Consider the following 23,567-nt stretch of genomic DNA (forward strand, 5'->3'; position numbering starts at 1 on the left):
CTACTCTTGTATTCTTGCAACATGGTAGCGTCGAAAGATGGCTGATGTAACCCTATGTATGCTGTCAGTGGTTATTGCATAAGAAACAGCGCATGACCACAGAAACAAAGTTACTGTTGAGTCTATGCAAAAATATTATACCATCACCCAGCGGTTACTAATCTACGAGCTATATGAACTTATAAAAAGGTCAGTGTACAATCTATCTGGAAAATACACGCAGTTGCCATAGATTTCGACATAAAGCATAATTATAGCTTTAATGAAATATATTGTCAAATATAATTTGAAAAGAAACACAATGTATGCACAGGAAAACAAATTACAAAGCTGGTGATCTGAATTTATTTTTTCTTAGCAAGTATCACACGCACACGCACACACACACACACACACACACACACACTTAAAAAAATATCCAGTAATGTGCCACTATGAACAAAATCTTCATTATTAATCTCCGTGTCATATTCTTGGGGCACTGAGTTTTTTTCCTTTTTTTTTTTTGTTATACAATGTAAAGTGAAAACAAGAAAACAAAGTTAATAAGTGCCTGTTTTTACCTTTTCTTTATTTTAAACTTGGAACAACCAGGCTTGAAGAGGCTTGGACCACAAACCTTTTGGCACCCTTCCCTCTCAATATGTAACATACTGATTTCCATATCTACAATATATCCTTTATTAAATAGGTTTGAACTTCTCTCTCACACTTGCTTTTTGTCACAATTTAATAACACCATATTTTGACAAATATCAGAATGGTCATTGGTAAAAATGTTTACATGGAATAAACTGTATAAAACTTTGTGGGGGTTTCTTTTTTTTGTTTGTTTTTTTGTTTTAAGAGATCTAGAATAAGCCATCAATTCTCATCAACATCATCCACCCGCTCTTATCAAACTCCATGTACTCGTAGAGTACACTGTAGTGTCCAGACTCCAGATATGCATTACATAAAATGATCGGAAGCAGCACTATCAGCAGCAGCAGAGCAAAGAAGGCTCTTGGGCCGGTCGAGGCCTGTCCCCTGGACCTACTCCAGACCTTCAGCCCTGAGTATATCTAGCCCGTAGTTGATGGGGCCACGTGGGACTCTGACCCATCACTTGGAATGGTATTGCAGTTTACACACACACAAAAAAAAAAAAAAAAAGTAAAAGAAAGTTTAAGTGAGGAGAGATTAACTGATGTTGGTGTGGACGAGAGGAAAATAATCAGGACCAGTTTGATTTGGAAGAGAGGTTAGCTCCACATACTAGTGTTCAGCTATTTGTCTACTCGAATCCTGACATTAAATTAAACAGAACACCAAACTTTGGGCTGTCTTCCTGTTTCTCCTCAAACTTTTGTCTCTGCGTCATCTTCGGCCTCCTGTCCCATGTCACGTGGCTTGACAAACATTTAGTGCCTTTTAACGGGCAGCTGTGAAATAACTGAGGAAAGAGAGGGCAATGATGATGATGACTAAAAGCTACTGACTTCTGGACCACCCATCACAGAACCCGTTTCCCATGGAAACAAGCCATATCCATTCTGATTGTTGGCTGCATAATGTAAAAGATAAGGGGAACTTCAATTTCAGTAACAATAAGCAGTCCATCAAATATAACTGCAAACGTTTGTTGCTCCATTGATTCAAAAGTGGTTCAGCTTTCCAAGGCCCAGAACAAGTCAAACATCAATTAAATCTCACCGTAACATACATTCAATACACCAGACAACAGCATCGAATCATAGGCCATCAATATACAGTCAACAATGTTTGCTGCAATTTGCACTGCAAGTTTTCATTTCAACCAAATGTTTGGATTCCAAAACACAATACTCACAAATTAAATTACAATGAAAATAAAGCTCGAGAGAAAAATTAGTTAACTTGCTGTATGATTAAACACTTGGGGGTAGCTAAACATGAATAAATGACTATTTCATTCAAAGCGTATCTTAGTGACGCACACGTCCCGACTTTACCATCTAGTTTGTACCGTTTCCCCCCCATCTTAGCAAAACAAAAAAGCATAAATTAAATGTCAACAAAATTCCAGCACATCTGAAGCAAATTAATAAGGCCTGTCCTTTTATGTTTTAATCTCTAAAATAAATAATGAACAAATTGGAGATCTTATAGGGAAGTAAGAAAGCAGCCAGTTTGTACAAATGTCCACAATGCCAGCACTTCTCCACTGCTAGATTGTGGTTTGTAGTGTTTGAGGTTTACCCAGATACACAGTAATATTGTCCTTTTCGGTGGGGAGGGAGGGCGGGGCAGAGGGTTGTGAAATGTATTTTCTTTATATACAAGTACATATATATTCATAAAAAGGGTGAGGTAGATAAATGCTTGAAGGAGAAACAAAAAAAGTCCCAAAATCATGAAAAAAGAAATATATAAAAATATCTCAAAATGTAACACAATCAAGGGGGATTTTTTACAGTGATTTTAAACATATCACAGAAAATGTAATCAAAATAAATAATGAAAACAAGGGAAATGAAGGTAGTAAAGTAAATTAGGCTATGAAAAAAAAATCCTTCAAAAACCACACACACACACACACACACACACACACACACACACACACACACACACACACACACAGGCGCTAGTTAAACCTTGTGAAATGCATTAAGGTGACAGCTTTCATGCACAAACTAACACTAATTCTGCATAGATATGCCAAATCATATCCTTTTAATGCTTGTTTCTCTTTTTATACTAAAAAGGCGGTGAACATGGTGGCAGTGTCAGTCACAAATAAACTTGAATGTCAAGTATGAGACAAAACAGCTATATATGCAATGGAAAGAAAAATCCGTAAAAATGCTAAATTTAGATGCCTCCACAAGCAGGGCAAAATAAGAGGGGAACAGGTGGTGTGAATGAAACATTTTGAATTTGAACCTGAGATTTTGGTTGCGTCTTGATGTTATGTAAGACACGGTTGCTTGACTGCTGACTGCACTGACTCTTGACTGCTAGGTGTCCAAGAGTTATGTTTACATAGTGCCACCATGACTGTAACAGTAAGTATATCAATTTGTACCTTTGCCCCCTTCCCAAAGAAATAAAAGATGGTCTAAAGGCGTATAGGGCTCTATTTTCAGAAAAAAATATTTCCAAAATAACACACTCAGTAATAGTGGGGGAGGGAGGGAGAGAAAAATAAAACTTTCCACTTGGGGGCAAAAATTATAAATAGTATATATTTTTTCATTTTTCTGCAAAAGTACTAGAAAATGGACTGTAGTGGACACAGTAAAGGATCTTTAACATACAGGTATATATTACAACCACATAAGAAAATGAGAATAAAATAGCAGCTTCTTTCAGTACAGACATATAGGTGTTCCTCTGAACTGTAAAAAAGGTACAAAAGTGACACAGACAAATGATGTGTATGCTTTGTGGTCCGACATACAACTAAAAAACAATCGAGAGATGTCTGGACTATGCAGTAGGAGAATGTGACAGGACTACAGAAAACAAACCCTGCTCCACAATGCCCTTACTCCAAACTAACTAATGAAACTTTACATCTTTGCTTCAATGCTCTTTTCCTTGCTTTCTGTTCTGGGTTTTATTTTCTTGCTATGTGGTCACTGCATGTGTGTGTGGGGTTGTTTGTTTGTTTGTTTTTTGTCTTTTTTAGTTGCTCCTTTATTTATTTGTTAATTTTTTGCAATGCTTGACAGCACTTATTTGTCTGAATGCAGCTCAACCGTATGGAAGTTTTGCAGTAGAATCGAATGTGAAAGACAGACAACTGGTCAAAAAGATATAGGAGGCGAATCAGTGAAATGCCTCTCTGCTCATTGTAACCGTTAAGCACAAGAAGAGCTGGGAAAAAGAAAAAATGTACACACACACACACACACACACACACACACACACACACACACACACACACACCAGTGTAAAAATTGTGTTGTATTTGCTTTCATGCTCCTTCAAGAGCACAGAAGGGCTTCAAATAGAGACAGAGGGGGAGTATACCATTTGGAAAAAAGGCAGGTTTGAGACTTTCTGCTCTACTACTTAGAACACCCAGTAGGAGTGTGGGGCCTCATTTCCCCTTTCCCATCTCTTTTCAGCGCCCCCTGGCTTTCAGCCATGGTACGAACATCGACTAAACACACCCCCGTGCTGCTCCAACACCCACCCCCCGTGCTGCTCCAACACCCACCCCCACCCCCCGTGCTGCTCCAACACCCACCCCCACCCCCCGTGCTGCTCCAAAGGGAAAAGGAACATGGAATGAATGCACGCACACACACACACACACACCTCTGTGGCAATCGCTCTTAAGAGCTACCATTCACTGTACAGCATGTCTTTGGACACAAAATGGAAACAAAGACATGAGCATCACCCCCCCCCCCCCCCCCCCCCCAAGTGCTTCTCTGTTGGATTTGCTTATAGATATGCTCAAATTCATTTGACAATAATGCCACCTCACCATGTCTGATTTAAGATGGGATTTGAAAACTCCCCCCTCCCTCTCCTATTTGGAAATTTATAAAAGTAACAAAAACAGTATAAAAGCGGTTCAGCTCTCAGGAGGGAGTGTGAACTCCTTGGAAGTTATTTGTGTTTTTTTTTTTTCTTTTCCTTTTCAGTTTGTGTTCCATTCTACATTTCTACAGCAACAGCAGATGTTTTGCCACCTGCCCGTCAGTCAATGCAGGTCAGAATACTTGAAGAAAGAAAGAAAGAAAGAAAAAACGACATCCACTGAGGTATAATTGAAGTCTGACAGCCTTGACACCTTTTTTTTTGTACTGGATTGCCTGCCCATTTCCTTTCTGGGGTTCCCTGGACACCAGGCAGACAGGGTGAGGTGTCGGGCCCCCCCCAAGTGTGCCAGGCCAGAGTCAGAAAGAGGCTCAACCTAGGAAACTGGTATGGAGGTGGGAGTTGGGGGGGGGAGGGTGGTGGTGGATAGATCCGGATCAGCATGCTGATGACTGAGGCAAGGGCAAGGCACGCTCGTTCTTTCGGCCTCCGTTCATGTGCGCGTAAGGCTGGTTCTCGTCAAACGGGCCCCTTAGCACGACGGCCGGCCCGTTGGCGGAGGCGGCAGCCGAGGTGGGGCCTGGGCGCTTGTCTGTGGACAGCCCCGACGAGCCTGGCGACGAGGAAGGGGGTGAGGAACCCGGTGGAGCAGTGGAACCCAGGGCTCCACCCTGCTGCGGGGAGGCCGAGGTGGCTGCGAGAGGTTGCAGGGTGGTGGAGGGCTCCAGGGGGACGTTCTCCATGGCGCCCACGTTCTCCATGTCCAGCTCCTCTGTGTCGGGGGGTTTGTTCTCCTCGCTGTAGAAGAAGCTGACCTCCTTGAAAGGCGGATCCAAGTCTTCCTTGATGCTGCTGATGATCTCCAGGAAGGAGGGTCGCATCTTGGGGTTGTACTGCCAGCACATTCGCATCAGCTCGAACCTGAAGGCATACACAAGACAGCACGTGAAATTAAAGCTGCAGAAAGCAATTTTGTAAAGGACACTCTAAAACTGGACTTTAGCACTTATTAAAATATTTGCTTGGTGAAAAAATATATAATCAACAACAATAAATTTGAACATAGTCTAGCTGCATTAACTATATTTACTACTGTAGAGAGACGGTCCTCTCTACCAGTCACTTACATCAACTTTAAATTACCCAAACACACACACACAAACTCTGCCCACATATCTTATTAATGACATCAAACAACTCCACTCTGTAGGGATCTGTATGAAATGCCCATCTATGGACTATTTTGGGGCCCAACAGAAAATACTGTAAACATATACTGACAAATTAAAATGATGCATTAATAACAAAAAATGTAAATAGAAATTATTAGTGGCTGCTGGAGCAGTTGTAACTATCCTCGGGAACAGGCGCATCTTTGTTGGTGTGTGGAGTTTGGGGGTAATTAAGGTAAGAAAAGGTGTTTAAAAAAGAAAAAAATATGGCTGTTAAGTTTATACCCTTAACTGCCACACTTTCATACAACCGAAAATATTAATTTTAGTTCGGAGCCTATCAATAGGATAGAACACTCGGATCCTTTCTAACGCTAAACAACAGGTGGCAGTGTGGACACCAGCCCAAATAAAACATGCACGCTGACAGCAGCTATAGGCCAGACACAGCTGCGGTGTTCTCAGTGTGAATCCCAAGGCCGGCCATAGTACAGAGCAAACAGAGGAGTTGTACAGATATCACAGGGCCAAGCAGCTCAATGGCCATAAAGAAGGGAAACCCCTGGCGCTACTCTGAACAACGCAGCGAGTGTGTGAGACACAAAGGGGTGAGGGTAAGAGGAGTGAGAGAGAGAAAGAGCTGGGGGAGGGAGAGAGAGAGAGAGAGAGAGAGAGAGAGCGAGAGGGAGAGAGCGCGAGAGGGAGATGGGGGGGGGGGGGAGATAGCCGACGCTGTTGAGCATGCCACTTCACCACCTTTAATTACACACAAACAAGCTAAGAATACCAGAGGAGCCTACTGACTGCTCCAATACCACCCTACCCCCATTACTAGTTTCATTTCAACTGCTCCCCTAAAGACAGACAGGCAGACAAACAGACAGTCAGAGACAGAGACAGACACACACACCCCAGAGCCACAGCATGCACACGCACACACATGCTGCTCTCTACTGGCATATACAGTTAATACAAACATCAGCTGACAACACAAATACTGGTTACAAATAACCCTACCACAAACTCACTCCCTCGCACAAACACACATTTCATACACGTGCACGCGCACACACTCGATGACACGCTACTTCAAACAAACCCCAGTTCAGTGCGTGCAACCACTGAGAGAGTGGACCCAGTGCCCTGAGCCTGGTTTTCCCTGCATGGCACTTTATGAGGTTTTTCCACTGAGGGGGGAGACAGAAGCGCCTCCGCGACCTCCGCCGCACTGCCTGCATGCCTCCCCTCGGCACAAAGGAACGCCCGTGTGCGTGGGCATCTGTTGCAGATGCAACAGCACAAACACAGAAATGTGTTAATCTTGTGACTGAACAGAAACATGCACCTGGCCCCAGCGAAGCCGTAGAGAACAACACGGCGTATGTAAGGCGAGACTGGCTGTAGCCATGTGGTACCGTGCGCTCATGAATAGGAGAACAAAAGCCGGCAGGCTCCTGAACCCAAAATACAGTGCCAACTGTATTACAAAGATGAAAGCTGTGAACAAAGACAAAATGTGACTCCAAACAGGATTCAGGTAATATCCACATTCCTTTCATTTTTATCATCAGTTGTTCTCATAGATTTAGGTATGAGAAAATGATCCAGTATTGTTTGGCAACACATATTACATAAACTACTATAGTAGAATTGGTAACAGAATCAACACAATGATTGCATTCAGCTCCTTATCGGCAAATACAGACTTCTCTTAAGCAAAACATCACATTCAGAGCCACAGGTGAGGTTGTGTAGCTCAGACCATAAAGGAATATAAGCAACAAACCCCCACCTCCCATTCACAGGTTTACTGGTCTCACTTTACTGAGGAAACACACACACACACACGCACGCGCGCACACACGCACACGCACGCACAGCTCCATGACATCACCCCACCTTATTTACAACCAAGTTCAGCTGGGGAAAACCATAGAGGGTCTTGTGACACAGCTATGGACAGCTGGCAGTGGCGGACAGCGCTTGGGTGAGCCGGCCGGGAGCCAGCTGCCCTGCTGCCACGTGCCGAGCCAGCGTGGCTAGGCAGAGCTCTGCACCTCTTGTGCAAACACAGGAACTCGAGGAATGGAGGAGTGAGCGGACGGACGCTTGCCAGAGCACTGAGGACCAGCCTGGCTACTGGTCCACTCACCCAAGGGCGAACCAGGCCGGAGCGGTCGCCCCAAAGTTACTCGGCTGCTGGAACCGCACAAGTTTCTGGTGACTGCACTTCAGCGGAGAGCCGAGCCGGGCTGAACCTGGGCCATGGGGCAAGCGGAGAGAGGAGCGGGCAGACTCACAGCATATCGGGGCAGTTGTCGGGCTTATCCAGCAGGCCTCCCTCCATGACGAAGCGCAGCACCTGCTCGTTGGACATGCCCTGGTAGGGCTGCTCAGCCAGGGTGGCTATCTCCCATAACACCACTCCGAAGGACCTAGAGACAGAGGGAGAGGGGTTAACACACACACACACACACACACACACACACACACACGGGCGCGTACGCACGCTCATGCACGCTCACGCAGCGCGGCGGGTTAAATCCTGCTTTTATTACAGCTGGCTGACAATTAGCTAGTTATTTGTCATATAGGGTGTACAGTGTTTCCTAAAACAGAACAGAGTGACGTAGTACTTACTATCTCTGGGAAAATACATGTTTCCCTACATTTGAACACTTGCACTTGACAATTTGCCTGACAATTAGAAAATAGTGTTTAGCCTGAAAGTGTGACAAGGAAGAGATTTTTATTCACAAATTAGGCTAATGTGTACTGGGCAAGCATACGTTGATGCATGACTATTTATACAAATTAACACCACAAATTTTTCCTTTTGCACAATACAATTTGCTCCATTTATAGATAACCCAAATGTACTGCTCAGACTATTACTGACATTCAAAGCGTGGTCTTATGTGAAGTGATTTACCATTTAGAACAAAGGGGCTCAAAGGGGCTTCCTCTGGACACAGGATCACTGGGACCAGACCCCGAGGCCCGAGTTCTACCTCATGTCCAGTATCATGCTTACCAACTCCACTTAAACACAGAGGGAAAACTTTTCTACGCTTACCTGCCCGTGCATCCATTATGCTCAGAACCTTGGGTGTGTGTATTTGTGTGTGCATGTATCTGCTTGGCTGTGTGTGTGCTTTTTATCCATATGTAATGCTACCTAATTATAAACCATTCAAAGATGGTGATGTCTTTGATGACAGATGACCGCATACTGGATATTAGATTATTTTAACCAGTCATAGTTAGTTGTTAGTCAGCAGCGCATTGCAGTACTGCTTCAATGCTAATGTAACTCTTAGTGAGAACCAGACCTAAAGAAGAGTACCTACAGCAAGGTTGCGTGTGTGTGTGTGTGTGTGTGTGTGTGTGTGTGTGTGTGTGTGTGTGTATGCAGAGGTATGGGCTACGGATGAAAAGCAAGCCTATGCAACAGAAGCTTACCAAACGTCAGACATGGTGGTGAAGACTCCGTCTTTGAGGGATTCAGGAGACATCCAGCGCACCGGTAGGAGGCCTTTCCCGCCCTTTCTGTAGTAATCAGTCTCATAAATGTCCCGTGTCATGCCAAAATCTACAGAGCAAGGACAAATGAGGTGAGATTCCTCGGCTTCTATAGAGCAACAGCTGTCAAGCAGCCAAGCAAAGCACCAAGCTTATACGCTTACATTCGCAAAACACTTGCAACGGCTCATTACGGTCAGACACAAGAGGAAATCTGAATTCAGCTTTGCAAGACAGCAAATACACACAAATGTTTTGAGTGTGAAGAAAGACATTGTTTCCAGAGCAAAAACAGATGTTGTGGCATAGCTACAGAACAAATATACATATAGTAATAAATGGATGGCTAAAAAATCCTATACCCCCAATTTTAACGGTGAAGTCTTCAGCCACCATGCAGTTCCTCGCTGCCAGGTCTCGGTGAACGAACTTGTTGGCATTGAGGTACGCCATGCCGTCCGCTATCTCCCCAGCCATCTGGATCATCTTCTTCAGCGGGGGCAGAGGAAGGCTGGAGGTGCTCTACAGGTGAGAGGAAGGCAAAGGTGAGAGAGGAAGAACGCTTCGATCATTACCACTGGATCACCGGGAAGGACTGTTTGAGATATACAGACATGTGCTTGTTGTACAGCCACAAGCCCAAAAGAAATCTGAATATTGACTGCCATACATGTAACAGGCTTATAGATTTTGAATGTGTGTTTTATGTTTTGTTGACCTCTTTGGATCGCAGTGTTCGTAGATAACTCTTCAGATCGCCACGTGTCATTAGTTCCATAATGACTAGAGTGGGCTGTCCCTGCGAGACCACGCCCAGCAGACGCACCTGCACAAACAGCCACGCGTCAGCAATGGTTTGTGGTAACAACCCCCTTACAAAGGCTCAGTTATAGGAGAAGCCATAAAAACGTATAAAGTCTGTATTTTTAGGCCTGGAAATCTAAAGCCATACTGCAAAATCTACAAAGACCATGTTTAAAGGTAAATGTATCCATCATCATCATCATCATCCTCCTCCTCCTCCTCCTTACCACATGGTGACAGTTAAACTCCTTCATGACAGAAGCCTCATTGAGGAATTCGATCCGCTCATGCATGCTGGCCGACTCGTTGACCGTTTTGATGGCCACCCTAGTTTCCGGCTCGTCCTTGACGACGCCCTTGGCGATGCCCTCGTACACCATGCCGAAGGAGCCCTGGCCCAGTTCTCTGCACATGGTGATCTTTTCGCGCGCCACCTCCCACTCGTCAGGCACGTACACTAGTGAGGGAAACGAGGACAAGAGGGCTCTAGCGGAGCTGAGCATGGTGCACCTGCACATAAACCTACGCAGGGTATTTATCCACAAAGGCGCTCTGTTCACACACACACACACACACACACACACACACACACACACACACACACACACAGTGTTCATACTGTTCCCAGGGCCCCTGTTGTCTCAGGTTGGTACTCACTTTCTGCGGCGCTGAAGTACTCTGGGTTGACGGAGGCATACAGAACACCATTCCCCAGCCTGTCACTGTTCCTGCACATTCAAAAGAATCCATTTCATTTTCCAAACCCCACACTACCACACACAAAATGTTTAGCAGAGGACAAATGGAAAGTGCTTATAAACAATTATACTGTTTTTCCTCCGGCTTGCCGGCCTAACGAAACCTCACCTCAGACTACCCACAAAAAAACAAACAAACAAAATTCCCAAATCCAACAAAATAAACAAACAAACAAAAAATCAACAGGCAAATACAAGCTACCTGGTTTCAGACAAACCCCTTAGGCTTGCTCGAAAAGTGTGAAAAAAGCCATTCATTAGGGCTGCACTATTTAACATCTTGAGTGGAAAGAAAAGTACAGCTTTGGCTTCTTGACGCCCAGGCTAAAAATAGGCTGGTGGTGGTGATAGGGGGGGTTTGCTGTTTTTTGATGCTGTAGGCCACTGATTCTAAGCCCAAGTGTGCTGTGGGTTCAGGAACATGCATACCTTTTCTTACTGACCACTAGAAAAGTGACTCCAAGGATAGCCAAGATGAACACGACAGGGATGATCATGAGGAAGAGGAAGTTCTCGTATCCTGCATTTGCACAGAAAATCAACGTTATCCTCTTTGGGCTCGATGGTCGGGCCTCCGCTGACACTGACCTACGCTAGTGGGAGGACGTCACAGATACGGCATTATAATAACTCTGTTCAATCACACGTGGGTCTACCGTAGAGTGAATAACTGGGCAGGTGACCGCGCTTCAGCAACGGCAGCTGTGGTTACTCACGCTCGTGCCGCATCACGTAGAAGGCAACGGGCTCTGTCCACGAGCCGTTCCCGGCCAGCGACGTGGCCCGCACGCGAGCTGAGTAGTTGCCCGGGCCCAGGTTGGTGAGGCGCAAGGCCCGCTGCTCCCTGTAGTGTTGGCGGGAAATGCACTCGTGCTTCTCCAGCTGAAACAGCACACGAGCCACAAACGTGTTGAGCGAGGGACCAACCCTTGTACTTCGGTGGTGCACTACGCCCATACTGCTTAAACTGTAAGCTTTCCGTGCAACACTATTAACAGTGATTAACTGATGCTTCTGCGCAAGTTGATCTGTCCGGAAACTCCGGCGGACAGCAGCAGCAGCCGAACTCTGGTCAATGTTGAAGATTGTCTTTAGAACTGTATGTTTGACTGCACATACTGACACTGACACTGCAAATAGCCTGAACTGATACCGTACCGTACCTTGCATTTACAAAGAGCCATATCTCAAGTGTCTCAGACGTTTCACACCAGAAACTACAGACGCATTTCAAGCACTTGTTCTTTAAGCTTATGCCTGCTCTGACACCCCGTGAGGGCTGCGCACAGTCCTGCCGCGACTCTTGATGGTGGGGAAGAGAAGAGTGTCGGTGTCTAAGCAGGAGAGCGTGGAGAATGGGGTGAGCACCTCTGAGCCAAGGCGGAACTGGATCTCGTAGAGCAGGATGAGGCCATTGGGCCTAGCTGGCTCTGGCCACTTCAGGATCACCGTGTCGTCCTGGTCCTCCCAGCTCACATGGCCGGGGATGTTGTCTGCCTTGTCTAGGAGAGTGCAGATGGCACACGCTCAGATGCCCACTTTAGACAACACATACACTTCTGTCCTTGTGCATGGCATTAAATTAATAAAGGAGGAGTTGTACATAAACAAAGATTTGTTTTGAGTATTAATATTATTAATAAACAGGATCGGCAGGATCACAGGACGACTGGCTGAACTCGAGCCAGAATGGAATGTCCCACCTGCCCATAACCTTACGGGACACAACTGCCACAAAGGCGCTGAGCCGCAGGGTGGCTAGGTGACGGGCGGGCAACCCTCTGCTGGCCTTGCCTTACCCGCTGGCTTGGTCCGGGAGAAGACGAAGGCAGCGGCGCTGCACTGCTGGACCGCGTCGTTACAGGCATGCAGGTCGATGCGGTAGACGGTGAACGGCTGCAGGCCGCGGATCTCCGCACTCCTCTCCAGCACCTTCCGCTCCAGGAAGGGATAGTCGTGCCTGGGGGTGGCGGCGGCCGTCGACCAGTTGCCCTCGGCCAAGCTGCCGTTCGTGGGGAGCGGGTTGCGCGTCAGAGTGCCGTTGGCTATGCCGAACACGTCCCTCCGCCGCCGGTCAGGAGGCCTGGATGGGAGAGAAGGGGATTTGAATTTGGAGGAGAGGTCACAAGTGTGACTTCAAAAGCAATCCAAAAATGTCCATTTTTGGGAGGGGGTTGGATTTGTAAAATTAAATTTAACGGTGAGGGATGGGGTGTGGGTAAGGGAGGCATTTGTATGTTTGTATGCATTTGTGTGTGTGTGTGTTAGGGGTGACTGATGTCAGGTCACATGTCTGTACTAATCCCCCCCAAGGGAGCGAGTGACACACTTCTTTGCCAAAGCAAGCACAGACTCTGTCCTCAGATGATCTGGAAAGGACACCATATCCCCCGACAAACAAAACAAAACACACACACACACACACACACACACACACACACACACACACACACACACACACACACACACACACACACACACACACACACACACACACACACACACACACACACACACACACACACACACACACACACACACACACACACACACCCCTCAGCTCTCTGGGAGCGCTTTGCCACTAAATAACCTACAGATGGTAAGTGTTTCACATGCCCTCTCCAGACAAATGTCTCCCAACCTGGACACCTCAGAACAGGAGATGAAGTATTTTCTAGCCTTTTGTCTCTTTACTGGAGTCACGTTCCTCTTTCTCACCCTAAAGTTTAAGCATAAAACACACTCATTATTTATCCCTACAACTCACACAGGGCCCTTCACTATCTTCTCTTCAGCTACCTTAGTCCTTGGACCCCCCACTTCCCACTGTCAGCCTTCTCATCTAGTCCTCTCTCTCTCTCTCCCTTCTCATCTAGTCCTCTCTCTCTCTCTCTCTCTCTCTCTCTCTCTCTCTCTCTCTCTCTCTCCCTTCTCATCTAGTCCTCTCTCTCTCTCTCTCCCTTCTCATCTAGTCCTCTCTCTCTCTCTCTCCCTTCTCATCTAGTCCTCTCTCTCTCTCTCCCTTCTCATCTAGTCCTCTCTCTCTCTCTCTCCCTTCTCATCTAGTCCTCTCTCTCTCTCTCTCTCCCTTCTCATCTAGTCCTCTCTCTCTCTCTCTCTCCCTTCTCATCTAGTCCTCTCTCTCTCTCTCTCTCCCTTCTCATCTAGTCCTCTCTCTCTCTCTCTCCCTTCTCATCTAGTCCTCTCTCTCTCTCCCTTCTCATCTAGTCCTCTCTCTCTCTCTCCCTTCTCATCTAGTCCTCTCTCTCTCTCTCCCTTCTCATCTAGTCCTCTCTCTCTCTCTCCCTTCTCATCTAGTCCTCTCTCTCTCTCTCCCTTCTCATCTAGTCCTCTCTCTCTCTCTCCCTTCTCATCTAGTCCTCTCTCTCTCTCTCTCCCTTCTCATCTAGTCCTCTCTCTCTCTCTCTCCCTTCTCATCTAGTCCTCTCTCTCTCTCTCTCCCTTCTCATCTAGTCCTCTCTCTCTCTCTCTCCCTTCTCATCTAGTCCTCTCTCTCTCTCTCTCTCCCTTCTCATCTAGTCCTCTCTCTCTCTCTCCCTTCTCATCTAGTCCTCTCTCTCTCTCCCTTCTCATCTAGTCCTCTCTCTCTCTCCCTTCTCATCTAGTCCTCTCTCTCTCTCCCTTCTCATCTAGTCCTCTCTCTCTCCCTTCTCATCTAGTCCTCTCTCTCTCTCTCCCTTCTCATCTAGTCCTCTCTCTCTCTCTCCCTTCTCATCTAGTCCTCTCTCTCTCTCTCCCTTCTCATCTAGTCCTCTCTCTCTCTCTCCCTTCTCATCTAGTCCTCTCTCTCTCTCCCTTCTCATCTAGTCCTCTCTCTCTCTCTCCCTTCTCATCTAGTCCTCTCTCTCTCTCCCTTCTCATCTAGTCCTCTCTCTCTCTCCCTTCTCATCTAGTCCTCTCTCTCTCTCCCTTCTCATCTAGTCCTCTCTCTCTCTCCCTTCTCATCTAGTCCTCTCTCTCTCTCCCTTCTCATCTAGTCCTCTCTCTCTCCCTTCTCATCTAGTCCTCTCTCTCTCTCCCTTCTCATCTAGTCCTCTCTCTCTCTCCCTTCTCATCTAGTCCTCTCTCTCTCCCTTCTCATCTAGTCCTCTCTCTCTCTCTCCCTTCTCATCTAGTCCTCTCTCTCTCTCTCCCTTCTCATCTAGTCCTCTCTCTCTCTCCCTTCTCATCTAGTCCTCTCTCTCTCTCTCTCTCCCTTCTCATCTAGTCCTCTCTCTCTCTCTCCCTTCTCATCTAGTCCTCTCTCTCTCTCTCCCTTCTCATCTAGTCCTCTCTCTCTCTCTCCCTTCTCATCTAGTCCTCTCTCTCTCTCGCTTCTCATCTAGTCCTCTCTCTCTCTCTCTCTAGTCCTCTCTCTCTCTCTCTCTCCCTTCTCATCTAGTCCTCTCTCTCTCTCTCCCCCTTCTCATCTAGTCCTCTCTCTCTCTCTCTTCTCATCTAGTCCTCTCTCTCTCTCTCCCCCTTCTCATCTAGTCCTCTCTCTCTCTCTCCCCCTTCTCATCTAGTCCTCTCTCTCTCTCTCCCCCTTCTCATCTAGTCCTCTCTCTCTCTCTCTCCCTTCTCATCTAGTCCTCTCTCTCTCTCTCCCCCTTCTCATCTAGTCCTCTCTCTCTCTCTCCCCCTTCTCATCTAGTCCTCTCTCTCTCTCTCCCCCTTCTCATCTAGTCCTCTCTCTCTCTCTCCCCCTTCTCATCTAGTCCTCTCTCTCTCTCTCCCCCTTCTCATCTAGTCCTCTCTCTCTCTCTCTCCCCCTTCTCATCTAGTCCTCTCTCTCTCTCTCCCCCTTCTCATCTAGTCCTCTCTCTCTCTCTCCCCCTTCTCATCTAGTCCTCTCTCTCTCTCCCCCTTCTCATCTAGTCCTCTCTCTCTCTCTCCCCCTTCTCATCTAGTCCTCTCTCTCTCTCTCCCCCTTCTCATCTAGTCCTCTCTCTCTCTCTCCCCCTTCTCATCTAGTCCTCTCTCTCTCTCTCCCCCTTCTCATCTAGTCCTCTCTCTCTCTCTCCCCCTTCTCATCTAGTCCTCTCTCTCTCTCTCCCCCTTCTCATCTAATCCTCTCTCTCTCTCTCCCCCTTCTCATCTAGTCCTCTCTCTCTCTCTCTCCCTTCTCATCTAGTCCTCTCTCTCTCTCTCTCTCTCTCCCTTCTCATCTAGTCCTCTCTCTCTCTCTCCCTTCTCATCTAGTCCTCTCTCTCTCTCTCTCTCCCTTCTCATCTAGTCCTCTCTCTCTCTCTCCCTTCTCATCTAGTCCTCTCTCTCTCTCTCCCTTCTCATCTAGTCCTCTCTCTCTCTCTCCCTTCTCATCTAGTCCTCTCTCTCTCTCCCTTCTCATCTAGTCCTCTCTCTCTCTCTCTCCCTTCTCATCTAGTCCTCTCTCTCTCTCGCTTCTCATCTAGTCCTCTCTCTCCCTTCTCATCTAGTCCTCTCTCTCTCTCTCCCTTCTCATCTAGTCCTCTCTCTCTCTCTCTCCCTTCTCATCTAGTCCTCTCTCTCTCCCTTCTCATCTAGTCCTCTCTCTCTCTCTCCCTTCTCATCTAGTCCTCTCTCTCTCTCCCTTCTCATCTAGTCCTCTCTCTCTCTCTCTCCCTTCTCATCTAGTCCTCTCTCTCTCTCTCCCTTCTCATCTAGTCCTCTCTCTCTCTCTCTCTCTCTCCCTTCTCATCTAGTCCTCTCTCTCTCTCTCCCTTCTCATCTAGTCCTCTCTCTCTCTCTCTCTCCCTTCTCATCTAGTCCTCTCTCTCTCTCTCCCTTCTCATCTAGTCCTCTCTCTCTCTCTCCCTTCTCATCTAGTCCTCTCTCTCTCTCCCTTCTCATCTAGTCCTCTCTCTCTCTCCCTTCTCATCTAGTCCTCTCTCTCTCTCTCTCTCCCTTCTCATCTAGTCCTCTCTCTCTCTCTCCCTTCTCATCTAGTCCTCTCTCTCTCTCTCCCTTCTCATCTAGTCCTCTCTCTCTCTCCCTTCTCATCTAGTCCTCTCTCTCTCTCCCTTCTCATCTAGTCCTCTCTCTCTCTCTCTCCCTTCTCATCTAGTCCTCTCTCTCTCTCCCTTCTCATCTAGTCCTCTCTCTCTCTCGCTTCTCATCTAGTCCTCTCTCTCCCTTCTCATCTAGTCCTCTCTCTCCCTTCTCATCTAGTCCTCTCTCTCTCTCTCCCTTCTCATCTAGTCCTCTCTCTCCCTTCTCATCTAGTCCTCTCTCTCTCTCCCTTCTCATCTAGTCCTCTCTCTCTCTCTCCCTTCTCATCTAGTCCTCTCTCTCTCTCTCCCTTCTCATCTAGTCCTCTCTCTCTCTCCCTTCTCATCTAGTCCTCTCTCTCTCTCTCTCCCTTCTCATCTAGTCCTCTCTCTCTCTCTCCCTTCTCATCTAGTCCTCTCTCTCTCTCTCTCCCTTCTCATCTAGTCCTCTCTCTCTCTCTCCCTTCTCATCTAGTCCTCTCTCTCTCTCCCTTCTCATCTAGTCCTCTCTCTCTCTCCCTTCTCATCTAGTCCTCTCTCTCTCTCTCTCCCTTCTCATCTAGTCCTCTCTCTCTCTCTCCCCCTTCTCATCTAGTCCTCTCTCTCTCTCCCTTCTCATCTAGTCCTCTCTCTCTCCCTTCTCATCTAGTCCTCTCTCTCTCCCTTCTCATCTAGTCCTCTCTCTCCCTTCTCATCTAGTCCTCTCTCTCTCTCCCTTCTCATCTAGTCCTCTCTCTCTCCCTTCTCATCTAGTCCTCTCTCTCCCTTCTCATCTAGTCCTCTCTCTCTCTCCCTTCTCATCTAGTCCTCTCTCTCTCTCTCCCTTCTCATCTAGTCCTCTCTCTCTCTCTCTCCCTTCTCATCTAGTCCTCTCTCTCTCTCTCCCTTCTCATCTAGTCCTCTCTCTCTCTCCCTTCTCATCTAGTCCTCTCTCTCTCTCTCCCTTCTCATCTAGTCCTCTCTCTCTCTCTCCCTTCTCATCTAGTCCTCTCTCTCTCTCTCCCTTCTCATCTAGTCCTCTCTCTCTCTCTCCCTTCTCATCTAGTCCTCTCTCTCTCTCTCCCTTCTCATCTAGTCCTCTCTCTCTCTCTCCCTTCTCATCTAGTCCTCTCTCTCTCTCTCCCTTCTCATCTAGTCCTCTCTCTCTCTCTCCCTTCTCATCTAGTCCTCTCTCTCTCTCCCTTCTCATCTAGTCCTCTCTCTCTCTCTCCCTTCTCATCTAGTCCTCTCTCTCTCTCTCCCTTCTCATCTAGTCCTCTCTCTCTCTCCCTTCTCATCTAGTCCTCTCTCTCTCTCCCTTCTCATCTAGTCCTCTCTCTCTCTCCCTTCTCATCTAGTCCTCTCTCTCTCTCCCTTCTCATCTAGTCCTCTCTCTCTCTCCCTTCTCATCTAGTCCTCTCTCTCTCTCTCCCTTCTCATCTAGTCCTCTCTCTCTCTCTCCCTTCTCATCTAGTCCTCTCTCTCTCTCTCCCTTCTCATCTAGTCCTCTCTCTCTCTCTCCCTTCTCATCTAGTCCTCTCTCTCTCTCCCTTCTCATCTAGTCCTCTCTCTCTCTCTCCCTTCTCATCTAGTCCTCTCTCTCTCTCTCCCTTCTCATCTAGTCCTCTCTCTCTCTCTCCCTTCTCATCTAGTCCTCTCTCTCTCTCTCCCTTCTCATCTAGTCCTCTCTCTCTCTCTCCCTTCTCATCTAGTCCTCTCTCTCTCTCTCCCTTCTCATCTAGTCCTCTCTCTCTCTCTCCCTTCTCATCTAGTCCTCTCTCTCTCTCTCTCCCTTCTCATCTAGTCCTCTCTCTCTCTCTCCCTTCTCATCTAGTCCTCTCTCTCTCTCTCTCCCTTCTCATCTAGTCCTCTCTCTCTCTCTCTCCCTTCTCATCTAGTCCTCTCTCTCTCTCTCCCTTCTCATCTAGTCCTCTCTCTCTCTCTCTCCCTTCTCATCTAGTCCTCTCTCTCTCTCTCTCTCCCTTCTCATCTAGTCCTCTCTCTCTCTCCCTTCTCATCTAGTCCTCTCTCTCTCTCTCTCCCTTCTCATCTAGTCCTCTCTCTCTCTCTCTCCCTTCTCATCTAGTCCTCTCTCTCTCTCTCTCCCTTCTCATCTAGTCCTCTCTCTCTCTCGCCTTCTCATCTAGTCCTCTCTCTCTCTCTCCTTCTCATCTAGTCCTCTCTCTCTCTCTCCCTTCTCATCTAGTCCTCTCTCTCTCTCTCTCCCTTCTCATCTAGTCCTCTCTCTCTCTCTCCCTTCTCATCTAGTCCTCTCTCTCTCTCTCCCCTTCTCATCTAGTCCTCTCTCTCTCTCTCCCGTTCTCATCTAGTCCTCTCTCTCTCTCCCCTTCTCATCTAGTCCTCTCTCTCTCTCTCCCTTCTCATCTAGTCCTCTCTCTCTCTCTCCCCTTCTCATCTAGTCCTCTCTCTCTCTCTCCCCTTCTCATCTAGTCCTCTCTCTCTCTCTCCCCTTCTCATCTAGTCCTCTCTCTCTCTCTCCCTTCTCATCTAGTCCTCTCTCTCTCTCCCCCTTCTCATCTAGTCCTCTCTCTCTCTCCCCCTTCTCATCTAGTCCTCTCTCTCTCTCCCCCTTCTCATCTAGTCCTCGCTCTCTCTCTCTCCCTTCTCATCTAGTCCTCTCTCTCTCTCTCTCTCTCTCTCTCCCTTCTCATCTAGTCCTCTCTCTCTCTCTCTCTCTCTCTCCCTTCTCATCTAGTCCTCTCTCTCTCTCTCTCTCTCTCTCCCTTCTCATCTAGTCCTCTCTCTCTCTCTCTCTCCCTTCTCATCTAGTCCTCTCTCTCTCTCCCTTCTCATCTAGTCCTCTCTCTCTCTCCCTTCTCATCTAGTCCTCTCTCTCTCTCTCCCTTCTCATCTAGTCCTCTCTCTCTCTCCCTTCTCATCTAGTCCTCTCTCTCTCTCCCTTCTCATCTAGTCCTCTCTCTCTCTCTCCCTTCTCATCTAGTCCTCTCTCTCTCTCTCCCTTCTCATCTAGTCCTCTCTCTCTCTCTCCCTTCTCATCTAGTCCTCTCTCTCTCTCTCCCTTCTCATCTAGTCCTCTCTCTCTCTCTCCCTTCTCATCTAGTCCTCTCTCTCTCTCTCCCTTCTCATCTAGTCCTCTCTCTCTCTCTCCCTTCTCATCTAGTCCTCTCTCTCTCTCTCCCTTCTCATCTAGTCCTCTCTCTCTCTCTCCCTTCTCATCTAGTCCTCTCTCTCTCTCTCCCTTCTCATCTAGTCCTCTCTCTCTCTCTCCCTTCTCATCTAGTCCTCTCTCTCTCTCTCCCTTCTCATCTAGTCCTCTCTCTCTCTCTCCCTCTCATCTAGTCCTCTCTCTCTCTCTCCCTTCTCATCTAGTCCTCTCTCTCTCTCCCTTCTCATCTAGTCCTCTCTCTCTCTCCCTTCTCATCTAGTCCTCTCTCTCTCTCTCCCTTCTCATCTAGTCCTCTCTCTCTCTCTCCCTTCTCATCTAGTCCTCTCTCTCTCTCTCCTTCTCATCTAGTCCTCTCTCTCTCTCTCTCCCTTCTCATCTAGTCCTCTCTCTCTCTCTCTCCCTTCTCATCTAGTCCTCTCTCTCTCTCTCTCCCTTCTCATCTAGTCCTCTCTCTCTCTCTCCCTTCTCATCTAGTCCTCTCTCTCTCTCTCTCCCTTCTCATCTAGTCCTCTCTCTCTCTCTCCCTTCTCATCTAGTCCTCTCTCTCTCTCTCCCTTCTCATCTAGTCCTCTCTCTCTCTCTCCCTTCTCATCTAGTCCTCTCTCTCTCTCTCTCCCTTCTCATCTAGTCCTCTCTCTCTCTCCCTTCTCATCTAGTCCTCTCTCTCTCTCTCTCCCTTCTCATCTAGTCCTCTCTCTCTCTCCCTTCTCATCTAGTCCTCTCTCTCTCTCTCTCATCTAGTCCTCTCTCTCTCTCTCCCTTCTCATCTAGTCCTCTCTCTCTCTCTCTCTCTCCCCCTTCTCATCTAGTCCTCTCTCTCTCTCTCCCTTCTCATCTAGTCCTCTCTCTCTCTCCCCCTTCTCATCTAGTCCTCTCTCTCTCTCCCCCTTCTCATCTAGTCCTCTCTCTCTCTCTCCCCCTTCTCATCTAGTCCTCTCTCTCTCTCTCCCCCTTCTCATCTAGTCCTCTCTCTCTCTCCCCTTCTCATCTAGTCCTCTCTCTCTCTCCCTTCTCATCTAGTCCTCTCTCTCTCTCTCCCTTCTCATCTAGTCCTCTCTCTCTCTCTCCCCCTTCTCATCTAGTCCTCTCTCTCTCTCTCCCTTCTCATCTAGTCCTCTCTCTCTCTCTCCCCCTTCTCATCTAGTCCTCTCTCTCTCTCCCTTCTCATCTAGTCCTCTCTCTCTCTCTCCCTTCTCATCTAGTCCTCTCTCTCTCTCTCTCCCTTCTCATCTAGTCCTCTCTCTCTCTCTCTCTCTCTCCCTTCTCATCTAGTCCTCTCTCTCTCTCTCTCCCTTCTCATCTAGTCCTCTCTCTCTCTCTCTCTCTCTCTCTCTCTCCCTTCTCATCTAGTCCTCTCTCTCTCTCTCCCTTCTCATCTAGTCCTCTCTCTCTCTCTCCCTTCTCATCTAGTCCTCTCTCTCTCTCTCCCTTCTCATCTAGTCCTCTCTCTCTCTCTCCCTTCTCATCTAGTCCTCTCTCTCTCTCCCTTCTCATCTAGTCCTCTCTCTCTCTCCCTTCTCATCTAGTCCTCTCTCTCTCTCCCTTCTCATCTAGTCCTCTCTCTCTCTCTCCCTTCTCATCTAGTCCTCTCTCTCTCTCTCCCTTCTCATCTAGTCCTCTCTCTCTCTCTCCCTTCTCATCTAGTCCTCTCTCTCTCTCTCCCTTCTCATCTAGTCCTCTCTCTCTCTCTCCCTTCTCATCTAGTCCTCTCTCTCTCTCTCCCTTCTCATCTAGTCCTCTCTCTCTCTCTCCCTTCTCATCTAGTCCTCTCTCTCTCTCTCCCTTCTCATCTAGTCCTCTCTCTCTCTCCCTTCTCATCTAGTCCTCTCTCTCTCTCTCCCTTCTCATCTAGTCCTCTCTCTCTCTCTCCCTTCTCATCTAGTCCTCTCTCTCTCTCTCCCTTCTCATCTAGTCCTCTCTCTCTCTCCCCCTTCTCATCTAGTCCTCTCTCTCTCTCTCCCTTCTCATCTAGTCCTCTCTCTCTCTCCCTTCTCATCTAGTCCTCTCTCTCTCTCTCCCTTCTCATCTAGTCCTCTCTCTCTCTCCCCCCTTCTCATCTAGTCCTCTCTCTCTCTCTCCCTTCTCATCTAGTCCTCTCTCTCTCTCTCCCTTCTCATCTAGTCCTCTCTCTCTCTCTCCCTTCTCATCTAGTCCTCTCTCTCTCTCTCCCTTCTCATCTAGTCCTCTCTCTCTCTCTCCCTTCTCATCTAGTCCTCTCTCTCTCTCTCCCTTCTCATCTAGTCCTCTCTCTCTCTCTCTCCCTTCTCATCTAGTCCTCTCTCTCTCTCTCTCCCTTCTCATCTAGTCCTCTCTCTCTCTCTCTCCCTTCTCATCTAGTCCTCTCTCTCTCTCTCTCCCTTCTCATCTAGTCCTCTCTCTCTCTCTCTCCCTTCTCATCTAGTCCTCTCTCTCTCTCTCCCTTCTCATCTAGTCCTCTCTCTCTCTCTCCCTTCTCATCTAGTCCTCTCTCTCTCTCTCCCTTCTCATCTAGTCCTCTCTCTCTCTCTCCCTTCTCATCTAGTCCTCTCTCTCTCTCTCCCTTCTCATCTAGTCCTCTCTCTCTCTCTCCCTTCTCATCTAGTCCTCTCTCTCTCTCTCCCTTCTCATCTAGTCCTCTCTCTCTCTCTCCCTTCTCATCTAGTCCTCTCTCTCTCTCTCCCTTCTCATCTAGTCCTCTCTCTCTCTCTCCCTTCTCATCTAGTCCTCTCTCTCTCTCTCCCTTCTCATCTAGTCCTCTCTCTCTCTCCCTTCTCATCTAGTCCTCTCTCTCTCTCTCCCTTCTCATCTAGTCCTCTCTCTCTCTCTCCCTTCTCATCTAGTCCTCTCTCTCTCTCTCCCTTCTCATCTAGTCCTCTCTCTCTCTCTCCCTTCTCATCTAGTCCTCTCTCTCCCTTCTCATCTAGTCCTCTCTCTCTCTCTCCCTTCTCATCTAGTCCTCTCTCTCTCTCTCCCTTCTCATCTAGTCCTCTCTCTCTCTCTCCCTTCTCATCTAGTCCTCTCTCTCTCCTTCTCATCTAGTCCTCTCTCTCTCCTTCTCATCTAGTCCTCTCTCTCTCTCTCCCTTCTCATCTAGTCCTCTCTCTCTCTCTCCCTTCTCATCTAGTCCTCTCTCTCTCTCTCCCTTCTCATCTAGTCCTCTCTCTCTCTCTCCCTTCTCATCTAGTCCTCTCTCTCTCTCTCCCTTCTCATCTAGTCCTCTCTCTCTCTCTCCCTTCTCATCTAGTCCTCTCTCTCTCTCTCCCTTCTCATCTAGTCCTCTCTCTCTCTCTCCCTTCTCATCTAGTCCTCTCTCTCTCTCTCCCTTCTCATCTAGTCCTCTCTCTCTCTCTCTCCCTTCTCATCTAGTCCTCTCTCTCTCTCTCCCTTCTCATCTAGTCCTCTCTCTCTCTCTCTCCCTTCTCATCTAGTCCTCTCTCTCTCTCTCTCCCTTCTCATCTAGTCCTCTCTCTCTCTCTCCCTTCTCATCTAGTCCTCTCTCTCTCTCTCCCTTCTCATCTAGTCCTCTCTCTCTCTCTCCCTTCTCATCTAGTCCTCTCTCTCTCTCTCCCTTCTCATCTAGTCCTCTCTCTCTCTCCCTTCTCATCTAGTCCTCTCTCTCTCTCTCCCTTCTCATCTAGTCCTCTCTCTCTCTCTCTCCCTTCTCATCTAGTCCTCTCTCTCTCTCTCCCTTCTCATCTAGTCCTCTCTCTCCCCCTTCTCA

The 23,567-nt window shown here is 47.8% G+C and overlaps 1 protein-coding gene across 1 annotated transcript in view; it reads right to left on the minus strand.

Annotated features, from left to right (window-relative positions):
- Positions 1-4,946: 4,946 nt before the first annotated feature.
- The window catches only part of igf1rb (insulin-like growth factor 1b receptor), a 74,036-nt gene continuing 55,415 nt past the window's right edge, over positions 4,947-23,567 (minus strand). Inside the window, exons 11-21 of the mRNA XM_027024666.2 lie at positions 12,571-12,854; positions 12,140-12,273; positions 11,488-11,653; positions 11,201-11,291; positions 10,671-10,741; positions 10,241-10,470; positions 9,928-10,035; positions 9,572-9,731; positions 9,150-9,279; positions 7,988-8,122; positions 4,947-5,436 (exon numbers count right to left, since the gene is read on the minus strand). Coding sequence (XP_026880467.2) covers positions 4,953-5,436; positions 7,988-8,122; positions 9,150-9,279; positions 9,572-9,731; positions 9,928-10,035; positions 10,241-10,470; positions 10,671-10,741; positions 11,201-11,291; positions 11,488-11,653; positions 12,140-12,273; positions 12,571-12,854 — 1,993 coding nt within the window. The 3' untranslated portion in view covers positions 4,947-4,952. The remainder of the gene's footprint in view (positions 5,437-7,987; positions 8,123-9,149; positions 9,280-9,571; positions 9,732-9,927; positions 10,036-10,240; positions 10,471-10,670; positions 10,742-11,200; positions 11,292-11,487; positions 11,654-12,139; positions 12,274-12,570; positions 12,855-23,567) is intronic.

This window comes from Electrophorus electricus, chromosome 1 (genome assembly GCF_013358815.1).
Source record: "Electrophorus electricus isolate fEleEle1 chromosome 1, fEleEle1.pri, whole genome shotgun sequence".
NCBI classification, from domain to species: Eukaryota; Metazoa; Chordata; class Actinopteri; order Gymnotiformes; family Gymnotidae; genus Electrophorus; species Electrophorus electricus.